The sequence below is a fragment of the Lathyrus oleraceus genome, chromosome 4, assembly GCF_024323335.1.
Source record: "Lathyrus oleraceus cultivar Zhongwan6 chromosome 4, CAAS_Psat_ZW6_1.0, whole genome shotgun sequence".
Taxonomy (NCBI): domain Eukaryota; kingdom Viridiplantae; phylum Streptophyta; class Magnoliopsida; order Fabales; family Fabaceae; genus Lathyrus; species Lathyrus oleraceus.
In genome coordinates, this window is record NC_066582.1 from 384,600,264 (window position 1) to 384,614,582 (window position 14,319).

General features: G+C 31.2%; 1 protein-coding gene across 1 annotated transcript; it reads right to left on the reverse strand.

Moving 5' to 3' along the window:
* Window positions 1-1,222: 1,222 nt before the first annotated feature.
* LOC127075581 (uncharacterized) lies at window positions 1,223-3,673 on the reverse strand. Its single transcript, XM_051017038.1, has 3 exons — window positions 3,511-3,673; window positions 3,168-3,273; window positions 1,223-2,439 (listed from the first exon to the last, which is right to left on the reverse strand). Exons 1-3 carry the CDS (start codon window positions 3,547-3,549, stop codon window positions 1,496-1,498), a joined length of 1,089 nt encoding a protein of 362 aa, XP_050872995.1. The 5' UTR covers window positions 3,550-3,673; the 3' UTR covers window positions 1,223-1,495.
* Window positions 3,674-14,319: the final 10,646 nt, after the last annotated feature.

The window sequence follows — 14,319 nt, forward strand, 5'->3', positions numbered from 1 at the left end:
AAGAAGTAAAATATACATTGACATATTTTTGGTATTTTGGTTAGTAAATAATGAAAAATAAAGTATGATACAATCAAATATGCTTGATGATCTTTCCCAATGTAAACCCAATGAATGAGGGGTAAAGATGATAACAAGGTGCGATTCCAAAGCCAATGCATTTGATGAGATAGCATGAGGGATCTTAGGGTCAAAATTGGGGTCTTACACATAGCATGCCTCATGGTTAAGGGATTGTATATAATTCGATCGTTACCAATAGAGAATTTCACCCTTACAAGGCTCATGGTTGAGGGAATGTGTACCATCTAATAGTGTGGGCCCAATCTAAACTTAAACTTTGAAGATCCCACCCTTATTTCTAACTTGTCCAACAAGGAATGGACAAGCTAGGTCAAGTCAATCAGGCCGAGACATAACCTATATGAATGGGTTATTCAAATTAGGGAACGAAGGACATACCATTTATGAGCAAGTTAGGGACAATATTGGAGGAAATAATGCATTAAGAACCACCATTGAGACCCTTCAAAATGGGGAAATCTTCTTAAATGGCCTTTATGGGTCTTGAATATGAATCTAACCAAGATGAATACTATATAAAGGTTGATACCATAAAGGAAAAAACATACACTTTAATCCATATGTGTTAATCTTATTGGTTATGCGCTGGTGAAGTTTTCAATTAATATACTCCATACGTACAAATATGTATTTGGAAATGATGAAATGTATCTTTTCTTATAAACATATAATGTCATGATTAATGCTTTATAACAAAATATAATATTTTCACAATGCCTTTATGTTGTTTAAGAACTTTAAGCATTAATGTGTTTGTATCTCAAGTATTGAGTTAGAGAATGATATATTCTCCAATTGTATTTTGAATTATATATTTATTAAGATGAAAAATTATTTAGGTAGAGAATGAGATCATTTATAAAATTATGAGTAATATTCAATGCAACGACAAATATTTTCTACAGGCAAGGGAGATTCGATAAGGCATTGAAGTTGAAGGTGAGATAGAGAAACAAGACAAAAGTTAATTAGTACATGAAAATATATTATAATCCATAGAATAGGTATGGTTAGAACTTTTGTGTATGTTGAAAATTATTTAGAATCCAAAAAAAATTTGGATCAGGTGATGGGGTTGAATGCATGGAAGTTGTTATATAGAACTTTGAGAGTGTGTATGAATTATTGAAACAATAGCTAACAAAAGAAAGACACTAACTTTGATATATTAACCATTTGAAATCCATATGAATATGATATTTTTCATAAAGTACACCGGATACTAGTCATAGATTGACATATTGCACAAACACAAACTCATAGTTCTAACTAATTTAGGACGTCTTATTTTATTTAGAATATATCGATGATACCGTAGATACATAAGATATGATATTTTCACATAATATTTAATCTCAGATATCACTTTATAATAAGTCCAAACATAGGATTATAATCAATTGTAAATCTACTATATGACACAAGGATGGCCACTAGACTCACTCGTATCAGGTACCCAAGCAATAGCCTTGTTGCCGATAAAATGGCAAACAGAGACAGTTCCTGGATTAACATTGAGAACTTCATTCAACACATTAGGATTCATACCTCTAGTGTCATGATGGCAAATAGTAAGTGCTTTTGATTTAGTTCCATCAGAGGCCACCAACGGGACCATGTAAGTTGTTGTCGCATTGACTGCATGGCAATAAAACACAACTTTTTTAAAATTCAATCTATGGCACATCACTGCTTTGTCTCCAATTTTATTTACTTCCTCCACTACATATTTGTCCTGATTTTGACTTAGGGAACTTGACATGACTTTGACATTCTTTCCAAGCTTTGAAATGACAAAATCCATCATTGATTCTAGTGAAAGCGCACAATATTTGTCTTCCCCTATTGCTGATTGAGTTCTACAATAGCTGTTAAGAATCTGAACTTCTTTTTCATCTGATGTATGTGATACAAAATATTGACTTTCTTTTTGCGTATCTTTTACATAAAGTTGATTTGCTTTTCTAGTTTCTTTGCTTGCCCATGCCAAAAATCCAAAAGGTTGATTTTCTTTTTCTGTTTCTTTCTTATGCCACCACACACTAATTCCAAAAGGTTGTTTTTCTTTTGTGGTTTCCTTTTTATCACACACACTAGATAAAAAAGTTTGATTGGTTCTATCAGATTCTTTTTTATACCACCATATACATACTCCAAAAGGTTGACTTATTGTATTAGTTTCTGTTTTGGTGGCTTTTTTGATAGGTAGATATCTGGGTGATTTTGATGATTGGATATCAGAATTTTTTTGAATGCCTAAATTCATTGTTTTTCCAGGATAAAGATCATGTTCAAAAAAGATAGTCCAATATTGATTCTCTTCTTGACTTTTGATAGGCATGTTAGCTCCTTTATCTGCAATATCAAATATTAAATCAAATAATTACATGATAATAAATAGCCTTATGCATTAATATGAACTAACTAATATAAAATTATATATAAAAGTACATATCAGTGTAAAATATATAATTAACAAAATATTTAAGTATGCAAATGATTAAGGCAAAATATTTTTATGTTCTTTCGTTTGTAAAACTTATTTGTATTGAAATTGATGTTTGTAATACGGAGGATATTTAATCTTAAAGTTTTAAAATGAGTACTAGACTAAATATTGCAAAAATGAATTTTAATATGAGTCAATCTTTTAGGACAATCAAAAATAATAAAGACTAAAAACAAAAATGAATATATTTCTAAAATTATATATTACATTAACTAAAACCAAAATGTAATACATTTAGAATGACTAAAAATATATATTACAAGATCAAGCTGAAAGAGATCTTATAATCTCATCCATGTCATATTTACTAATTGAAAGAGAGCTTACAAACATCTAAAGTCATATTTATAGTTTGATGACCTATATCAACATGTGACAAGAGATAATATTAGACATTTATTTATATAAAAAAGGCTAACATATGCCCTTAAAACACATTAAAAAGTACTTAATATAGATATATATAGCCTTAAAAATTTTAAAATATTTTTTCAATACAAAGTTTGTAATTTGAGTTCCTTAATTTATGATCCCAACACACAAGTTTACTAGAGCTTATTTATTTTATACTAACCAGATGTCATCAAATCTGAAAGTGCTTTAGGTATAGGAGTGTTTGGCCAAACAGATTTCCAATATTCTTCTCCAGATTTAGATCCATTTATACCCACAAGAACCAACTGCAAATATATCCAAATTAAAATGTCATTTTATAGAACATAGGAAAATATTAATCAAAAGTGTAAAAAAGCACTCAACAACAATTCATTTTTTACTGTAAAAAAATGATATTAATTATATATTTAATAACAAATACTGAGTTGTTTTTCCTTTAAATTTTCCAAATGGCATAAAATATTGATAGAATGTTGACACAACTAAAATATAAGTGATCAAGCAAGCAGAAAATAGCTTACCAAAAAGAGAACTAAAACTGATAGATTTTTAAACTCCATTAGGCTGTGTAATGATAGAAACTTAGTGATTGTGTGAGCATAAACGAAATACTGCTGCAAATATATATAGTGAATTCAATGCCATGCTCAATGAATGTGTTGCCGTTTTGGAGTTCAATTGAAATTACAGCTTATTAAATTCATAGTAAATATTGATGAGTCCTAGGTTATATTTGAGTAAATGATCTATTAAATTCCCAATAAATATTGGTGACCACTAGTTATTTTTTTGAATAACAAAATTTACAATAAATATTGGTCGGTACTAGGTTTTCATTGCATAACAGTTTATCATAAATATTGGTGAATACTAGATTTTTTTAATAACTAAATTCACAATAAATATAGGTCGGCACTAGGTTTTCTTTGAATTTTTATAATTAAGTTGCTCTCAACAATTAAATTCACAAAAGACATACGTGAGGCTGAGGTTATTTTTCATAATTCTATATTTGACATAATAACTGACTACAATTAATTAATATTTTTGGGGTAGATTGAGTATTAATTTTTTTAATAAGAAAATAATTTTTTGAATGGAGTACAAACTATTTTTAATTAGTTGTAATTATGTAGTATATTTTTTGTTCCTATTTACATGTTACATTATTAGAAATAATTTGTTCATATTGATATGCCGTTTTTAAAGTTTAATGAAATGAAATAATTAACAAATCATCATATTGGAGTGATACTTGTCAATAATACCATGATTATGTATTGTAAAGAAAAAATAAAATAAAAATAAATTAAATTAAATACTACAAACAAATAGAGTATTGAATCATTGATTTATTGGTCGAACTACTAGATCATTGGTTGAACTGCATGACTAAACCGAATAAAAGTGTATAACTCGGTTGAATAAACATGCATCTATAACAAAACTATATATTTATTAAATCGGTCGAACCAGATGATTCAGTTTTGAAAAAATATCACGACACCTACAAAATATCATAATTTCACATGTTGATTCTTTAAATTTAAATTTTAAATATAGTCATCACACACAACAAAATAGTACAAAATAAAAATCTATATAAATTTTGAATGATGTCTCATTCCAAACAAGAGAAAATTGTTCCAAATAAGATTTGAATAGAGTTTAATTATGTTTTAATTTATTTCTTAAAAACAATCAAAATGGCATCATTTTGTCAAGAGAGAAAGAAGACATGTAATTAACCGCTGGTTCATCGATTTTGAGCAGTTCTGCTCGGTTCATATTGGTTCAATATCATACCGAATCCAACAATCAGACCAGGCCGATAGTCCCTTTGATTTCCGGTTCAATCGATTCAATGTGGTTTTTAAATCACTAGTTTATGGGAATTTATTTTTTCTATTGATAAGAAAGTCAATCAACTTAATTTTAATTTTAAAAATATTACAATAAAAAAAACGACAACCCATACAAAAGACTTGGAGATGTTGAAGAGGAATATGACGTTGGTGAAGATATCTCCCAAATCTGGTCAAAATGATTAAAAGGTTACTACTAAGAATCATCATTACTCTCGTATTATACAACTTATGAGAAAAATCTAAAAAAAAAACCATTTTTCAATTTTAGGATTATGATAGTGTTTACCATTGTTTTTGGTAAGCAATAACAAATTTGATTCATTTATAGGTTTAAACTCGAAAAAATCTTAGGATATATATTGAAAAAGAGTTTTAAAAAATGTGTTCATGCTAAGAAATTAAATGTTTGAATGTGGGATAATTGGATAGAAACTTCAAGACTAAAATGCAGAATTACTTGAATCATAAAGTAAAAAGAAGCAAATCATAAACAAAATAGAGTAAAATGCTTAAGTTAAAAAGTGAGACGCGAATTCATACATTTTCTCACAAATTCACTATCTCTATAACTTGAATGTTTGAATTCTATAGAGGACAAAATGAAAAATATGAACCCTTGTTACATAGACCAAATCGACTTACATACAAGAAAATCGGTAAACATTGACAACGATCAAATCTCCAACATCCGACTACACGTACAATGCTACATGGACTTCTGTGCTCTGCATTGCTTCCACATGTCTAAAGTCTTTGAACTGCTATTATTGTCAAAAGAACAATTCCATGTATCCTAACTTCCTTTGTCGAATTTCATGTCTATCGAACCTTGTAATCTTGATGTGAACCATGCTTCAATTACTTGTGCTTAGCCTATGTATTTATCTCACACCCTTTTCCTATTGAAAATGCTAAATCACTGCAAACCTTTTTGATATTCTGAAGAAAAAAATTGAAGAGAGACTGATCATAATCTTGTGAATTTTTTCTTGAGATTCTTATAAACCAGGCTTAGTGGGTTTAGGTACAGCTTGATTCAAAAATCACGGTCTAACAGATCCCCCCCCCCCCCCCAAATGCCTCTTTTGATCATGTTTGCAATATGGAAGAAAGATATTATTTTTAAGACTATCAACATTGTTCAAATAAGTCTGCACACGTCATAATCATCATGACCACTACTACTTAGTTGTCACATTAGCTTACAGGTGTGAACCCATCATCATGGTTTCAACTGCCAAAGCCATCGTGGGACACAAAATCAAGCGCTTTTAAAAGAAAATCATTTAATTGATTTTAATCCAAAAAACCAAAAATTTAATGGCCTTTTAGAGGAAAACTGAAAAGTCTTCTTCCACATTTATATATACACCCACACTTCCTCATTCTTCCTTTTTGCCATGTAATCTTCTTTGAACCCTAAAAGCTTTCACTTTTCTACAAATTTCACTCTTTCTTCTTCTCAAGTTCCAAGAATAATGGTTTTCACTAGCATGGAAAAGAATTCTAGTTTCATCTACTGTTGATGTTACTGCTCCTACTCTCTCTTGCAACCGCACCTATATCCCTTAACAACCAATGGAGAAAGAAAAAATTCGTCATCTGAGCTTCCCAGGTATTAATCCATTTTTCTATCTCGGGTAATGCTCATGCGTTTTTAGGTCCATTTCCAAGATCCTCTTTAAATCCTGCTAAGTTAAGCAAAATCTTTCCTTGTGTTCTGCTGTTGTAAACCTTACGTATTTGAGGATAAGATACATGAGTTAGGTTTTATTGAAGTACCCCACCGTTTCTTTTGTTCTTCTCCTTCAATCTATAATGAAACATATATCAATTGGTTGAACAAGGTAGAAAAGAAGAATGAATAAATTTTTAAAGACCAAGGGATATTTGACTTTATTCAATTGTCCATAACTAGCCCCAAATATAACGTGAACATGCTCATTTCATCCCTTTACTTTTTGGAAGGTTAGACCAACATCTTTCACCTCCGTTTCAGAATGATAACCCATACTCTTTTCGATGTGGCTGCTATTACTGGCCTTCAACCAAATAGGGATACCCTTGACTTGACTCTCAAAATCAAAATCAAACCCAACTTTTCTTTTACTCGTGTTGGATTTAGCAATTATATTGAATAACGTCGTGAGTTTCATGAGGAAGTCTCTGAAGAGCACCATTCTTTACGCACTCTTTGGTTATCCTATTTTGTATTTTGTTGTAGTTATAAACAACCATAAGCTTATAGCTTTGGCAACTCAGATTATTGAGGGGAAAAACCTTTGTCTTAGAAAGTTGATCCTAGGTTCCCTTTATGAATATCTAGGGATTTTTTTGTGCCTAAAATCTATAATCCAACCTGACGACAAGCTTTTGATCTCTGGCCCTATGTGGCGCTTACAACTTTAGCTTAATGCCACCTTTGGTTTAGCGAGAGAGATATAAGATAGATGAGTCAAAGACACCAGGTTTGTTTTGCTTACTCCATAGTACACTGACATTTATACCAAAGAAGCGTTTAAAAACTAATTTTTTATGTATGCAAATTGTACTAGATTCTTCTCCTTCATCATTTGTCAGTTGAATGGGCCAGATTAGTTTAAAAGTCAATTTTCAACTCTTTCCTATGAACACCATTTTAAAGTCCTCAGCATTTGGGTAGCTTTCCTGAAACCTATTGTTCTATCAACTACACTTTCGATAGGTAGAGTTGGCATGAGACTTGTCAGCTATCAATCAAACCTGGTGGCCAAACAGTTTGGCTTTAGCCAATTTTTACCAAAGTTCTTTTTTATCCACAAGGACGAAATCTGTTTGGCCAACATTGTATTGTCGGAGGAAAACTATCAAGCATGTTTAGACTTTCATGCCAAAGAATCCACTACTCTAACTATAAATGGAAATTCAAGAAACAACCTAGTTATGTTTCTTGTAAATGAATAAAACATTCCACTAGGGTCACTTAAAACAATTGTGGTGATATATGCTTTAATTAATGAAATTTAATATAAAAACTACCATTATTAAGCATTTAATTTTTTTAAATAAAATGAAAAATTTATCATAAAGGTTGGGTTATACAACCGTAGTGGTATCACGTTTATTTTTTTATTTAAAAGTTAATCAAAACAAAATGCGCAACTAAAATATTGAAGAAAAATATATCACAATGGTTGGGTTATACAACCGTAGATATATCACATTTATTTTTTATTTAAAAATAAATGAAAACAAAAGGTGAAACTAAAACATTGAAGAAATCATAAATTTGTTGGTGTTGACATTCAAACCTATGAAAGGTTACATATATCACCATTGTTGGTCCAACCAATCGTAGAAATATGTTAGTAATTTTTAATTAAAAAATAAAATATATGTCGGCGCCTATGTTTAGAGATGTCACCACGGTCCTTAAAAGGTCATGGTAACATTGGTGTTGTTGTAGTAGTGTTGAGTCATGGAATTTCATCATAATCCAAAGAGAAGTAGACACTGAATTCCTTGAGCAATTCGACCATTTGGATCTTTAGGCTTGGATCAATCGTTGTGTTTATATAAGTCATATTTTTGATCGTTTCATCCCCTAAATCAACCTCTTATATTTGATCATGTGCTTGAATCCTCTTATTTGAGGTAAATAGATCTTTCTAGAATCCCAAAGGTTGATAATCGTAAACACAATCTAGCCTTTGGCCATCTCAAATTGGATTCTCACCAATCTCATCTATTTTCTTAGTTTCAATTGTATTGGCTTCGTCAACAATTCTTTGTTGTAAATCGGCCTCTCAGGTCGCCTAAATTCTATATTAAATCATATAGGACAAAATTTGAGCAAGTGTGCTAGACTCGATCATCGTTTTATCTGTCTCTGACCATCCAGTTCTTCTGGTGGTCTCATACTCCCACATGACATGACATATCCCCGGAAGGAGATTCCTGTTCCAAAAGGCATACATGGAGATTTTTTTTCTAATTGTCTATCAAATATTTTCTTATCTATGTGGTTAACTTTAATTAAGAAAAAATTCTGAGCTGCTCAATATTTTCTATAAACCCATCGGGTCTCCAAATCAAGATCCTCTTGTGAAGTGTCAAAGGGATTGCTCCTGCACTATGGATTTATTCCCGACCAAGCAATATGTTATAATTTTTCTTTTTTGAAATGACTACCAATAATGTTGGTCTTATAATGCTCCCTACAACAATGTCAACTTGAATAACTCCTAAAGCTTTACTCGTTTCTCCTTCATAGTTGGACATAATCATTTTGTGAGGTCTTAAATCAGTGTCATATTTGTAAATCCTCTTTAATAAAGAATGTCGCATTGGATTAATTGTGGACCCTTCATCTACTAGAAATTTATTAACCCCTACATTCTCGACCTTAGCCCATATCAAAAGGGGCTTCAGGTGTTGTTGCATTCCTAAATCAGGCTTTCAAAAATGGCATTATCTTGATCTACGTAGTTGTTATTCATTACATAGTAAAAATAGAGGTAAAATTTTTGAGATTAAGTTATTGATTAACTTAACTCGCAAAGCAAGAGTCGCTAGCGCGCTTTTATTGTTTCCAGAGAAAAAGGGGAAAAGTACGAATAAAATTCAAAGAAGTTTTAAAACAAAACTAATAAAAAAAGAACAAGGGTTTGTGGGTTAGTTATGCAAAGCGAAGGTATTAGCACCCTAAACATCCATGGTACTCCATCGAAACCTCTTTGAAAACATACATATTTTAGCTTGAAAAAAGTGTTATTTGTTAAAATATTGGAGGGATGGGATAGTAAGCATTTTTATTATGATTTGGTGTTTGCCAAGGCTTTAAAGTATGATGCCTACGTACCAATAAAGTGCAAGGGAGGATCAAAACCTCATAGTTCATAGTAAAAATAACAAAAGGAGTTTGTTTTGATTCATTTTTATAGGAAAAGACATTTTGTCATCTTGAGGAGAATACTCAACTAGTCACCCACAAGTATGAGAACTTTTCTCGGTTGAATCAATTATCAAAAGTGTGTCAAAACAGCGGGCAAAAAAGTTTCAAAATCAAGTTTGCAGACATCAGTTTTATTAATCTACGTTTCACGTAGTTTAACCTGATGTGCTCGATTTATTTTTCGGCTAATTTTTCGGTCACATTTTGGTCCGTCTGAGCGTTTTAATCGAGCGTTTTCCATTTCAAAATTTGGCAAAAACCTGTATGTTTCCGAAAAGTTTATTTTGCATAGATCATTTTGATGCATTCAATTTAATTTTTAGAGCATTTTTGCGCTCGATTTTTATTCATTTTGAGTCATTTCTTTTTCTATTTTTTGCCAATAGTTTTAAATAATTAAATAGGACTAGTGGTGGTCTTATTTCTATTTTATTTTAATTATATTTTAGTGTTGAATTTTTATTTTATTTTAATTAGTTTATTTATTTTATCATTAAGTAGTAAAAAGGGAAATATTTGGATTATAATAAAAATAAAATCTTATATGTCTCACTATATATATATATATATATATATATATATATATATATATATATATATATATATATATATATATATATATATATATATATATATATATATATATATATATATATATACATACATACTATGTAGTTGGCCAATGCATGAGATAGAAAAAACCTAGCCCAATCAAAGGCCAATCGGCGCCTCCATTCCACGTATTTTACCTTTTTCCAATTTTGAAACAAAAAACCATGCTCAGTACTCTCACTTCCTTTTCCATGGGGTCTCTCCCTCACATAAGCTAAACAACAACCTTACGCACTACATTGATAGTCTCTTATTTCTAAAACAAAAAAAAAATCTATTTCCTGCTATAAGACCCCAATTTTGACCCTAAGATCCCTCATGCTATCTCATCATATGCATTGCCATTGGGATCACACATTGGCATCCTCCTTACCACTCATTCATTGGGTTTGCATTGGGATAGGTCACCAAGCACACATTTGATTGTATCATACTTTGTTTTTCATTATTTACTAACCAAAATACCAAAAATATGTCAATGTATAATTTAACTATTTTGTAGGTAGTATGAGTGCTCACCTATTCTCTATCAAGCTCATATCTAGGGTTTAAGACCCTCAATGCAGTAATTTCAATCAATAAATTGTTCACATTGACTCTAGACATCATATATGGATGCCCGTGATCTTCACTTATCATTTTGATCAAGAAATCATCAAGAATTTGGAGTTTGTTTGCCTTGGAAACCCTAATTCATCTTGGTATCTTGTGTAACTTCTTCAACAAGTTTCTTCAACATTTGATCAAATATCTAAAGGTATACTTAATATTACATAATCTTACACATATATGATCCTCCACAAGTCCCTAAAATCAATAGAATGTCAAGCTAGCAAGTTGGTTCATGCTGGTTGATAAGAGAAAGTCAACTGGTCAAAACTGGGGTTCCTTAGACCCCATCTTCTACACTTTTTGTCATATGAAAATGATTCCAAAATAAAAGATACTCAAAATAATATTCCAAACAACTTTCATGTTGAAGTTAAGAGCTAGTTTTACTTGTAAAGTCATCTTTTATGGTGAAAGATTCTAAGTCATTTTGTCTGAACCCTAGTTTGAAGGTCAACTCCCCAAGACCATAACTTTCTCAATTTTTATTAGATGAAAGCCATTTAAATTCCACGATCAAATTCAAGATGCGTAAATAAACTTTTATGTTTGGAGTAAGTTTAAATTCAACTTGAAAATGCATGTTCCAAGAGGAAACATTATAGGGCATTTTGGGCCAATACCATTGAACAAGTGATTTTCCTCAACTTCTAAAATGCATAACTCCTTCATGCCAAATCCAAATGAGGTCTAATTTGTTACCAAAGTAAATAGGTTTGAAATATATACAACTTTGATGAAGGAACGGTTTTCATTTGAAGTCCATAGAAAAAGTTATTCAAGGTGGAAGAAGTGAACATTTGACTTAGGACTTAGAAAATTTTCAAATATGTTTGCTTTTCAAAACTTCCACCTCAAAATTAATCAGGATCCAGGATTCAAATGAAAAAGTGTTCAACATGAAAGTTTTTCCCCTTGATCTAAAATTTCCAAAAAGTCCAAAATCACCTTATTTGGCCAAAGAATGAAGGACTTGCGCATGGGTGCAATGTAAGGTACCATTTGGATGATTTTCATTTCCATATTTCATACACAAATGCATGGCCACATGACATGATTTCAGCATGATTCTCACTCATTTTTGGACTTGAACACATCACTTGATGGGCCTATCACACGCCCATGCAAGCATGCAAAGAGAATTACTAAAATTGGCAATTTTTGGAAGTGTGTGGAAATGAAAATCTTTGGCTATAAATACAACCCTTATTGCTCAGAATTAAGGACCTCATGCCCAAGCTTTGAACCTGAAATCAAAACCCTCTCCATTAAAGGATAATCTTGAAGGTTTTCATTTGAAAATAAAGCTTCAAATCTCCATCTATTTTGAGATTAAAACTCCAAGAGTCCAGACCATTTCTTGATCCTAATCACTTCCTACAAGCTTTTGAAACAAAGGCAAGCGTAATTCGATTCTCTCTCAATTCTTCACCATTCTCTGTGATTTTTTGTTGTCTGAAGTCCTATCAATGTAGGCAAGAAGATTTAGTTGCTTTGAGGTTAAATCGAAGCAACTCAGTTCATGATCCTCAAAATATAAATCCCTATATCTTTTTATATACTTAGAATTGGAGAAAATTGAGGCCAAATTCGAGCTCTTGAGTATTTTTTTCTTTAAATCCATGTGTTTGTTTTTCATTCTGGTGATGGTTAATTGTGGACCAGTCTAGTGAGATCCACCGGAGAAGAAGACCGGGGCCCTAACTCTAGTGATGTGTTGTCACACATCTCAGCCACATGATCCATTTAAAATATTTTAATCCCAGCCTTTGGTTCTGATTACCAAGCATGCATCTCATTGACTAAGGACCATTGTGGAACACGCACGCTTGGCCATCAGATCTGCCACCTCAATTAATGAGGGGGATATGATGGCTCTTGTTTTTTTGATTGTTTGATTTTTATGTTTAATCCATTTATTTTAATTAATTCATATCAATTTCAATTTTAATCCAAAAAATATGGGACTTCCACCAAAAATCTTCAAATATTTTCCTCTTTCATTTTGTGAATTAAAAATATATTTTTGGATTAATTTTGTTATTTTTTAGAATTAATTGTTTTTGTGCATATTTTTAATTGTTTAAAAATACTTATGACCTTTCAAAAATTATGATTTTTTTTGTCTAAGGTCCTTTGACCTTGTTTGACCTAGGATAAATCTCTTGGCCATTTATTTGGAGTTTTGAAGAGGTTTTAGGTTTTGACCAAATTAAAATGAAATTAAATTCATTTTTAATTTGATTTTTAATTGTTTAATTGTGTAGAAATTATGTTGAGACATTTTTATTGACTTGTGACGATTGACTATGTGTTTGGGCCTTGGTCAAGGTTGATTTGACTTTTGTTGAGTTAAAATCATTGGATTTAAGGGGATTGATGAAATGTACATTTCATCTCCCAAAATGAATGAATGATTTTAATTTTATGAAATTCATCCCATGACCAATTTGTGCTTCTCTCATCTCCCCCCCCCCCTCTTCATCTTTAATCATATTCTCTCCCATCCATTTTATTGACCAATGAAATCTCAAATTCCTAGGATAATTGGTTCATTAATAACCTTGTGTTAGATGAACCAATACAAGTATGGATGAGATAGGTCCATCCTTTGATTCGTTTTCTTTTTGTGTGTGGTATGTTTTAGGAGTTTGGTTCATAATACCATATCTCTAACATGCATTAACACCAAAATTTCTATTATTCGACCTCAGATAGTTGTGACTTCTACATAAGTCCAATTACGATTGCTTAATATAGAGCTAAATATTGACCCCAAAGGCATAATATTCTAGTAAGTGAGATTGTAGGTCTCCCCCCTTTCATGGTATTGTGTGGAAACTTGGCCTTTTTTCCTTCCTATGGAAGATGTCTTGGTTCAAGGATCCATGCTTGTGAATAAAGGGTTGAGTGTTCTCCAAAGAATGACTTAATCAATTGAAAAACAAAACTCCACTAACATCTCATCAACTAACATTTGACTAACTTGTATTAATATTGCCTTTACTTTCAAGTCATTTACTTTTATGCAATTTAAATTCAAGTCATTTTACCATTTCATTTGTCATTTACATATCATTTAACTTGTTTATGTTTATGCCTTTTTTACTCTGCCCATTTGAGCCATATATTATGATTGTATATATTTGTTTGTATATTTTTTTTGTGTTTGTGGTCTTAGGACCTAAAAATACTTAATAAACAAAAAAACCCTAAAAAATGTTTGTGTGGATTGTTGGATTTGATCTGAGCTCTTGGACTTAGAATTAGGCAACATTCCCTATGCAAAAGGACTTGGCTAATGCCAA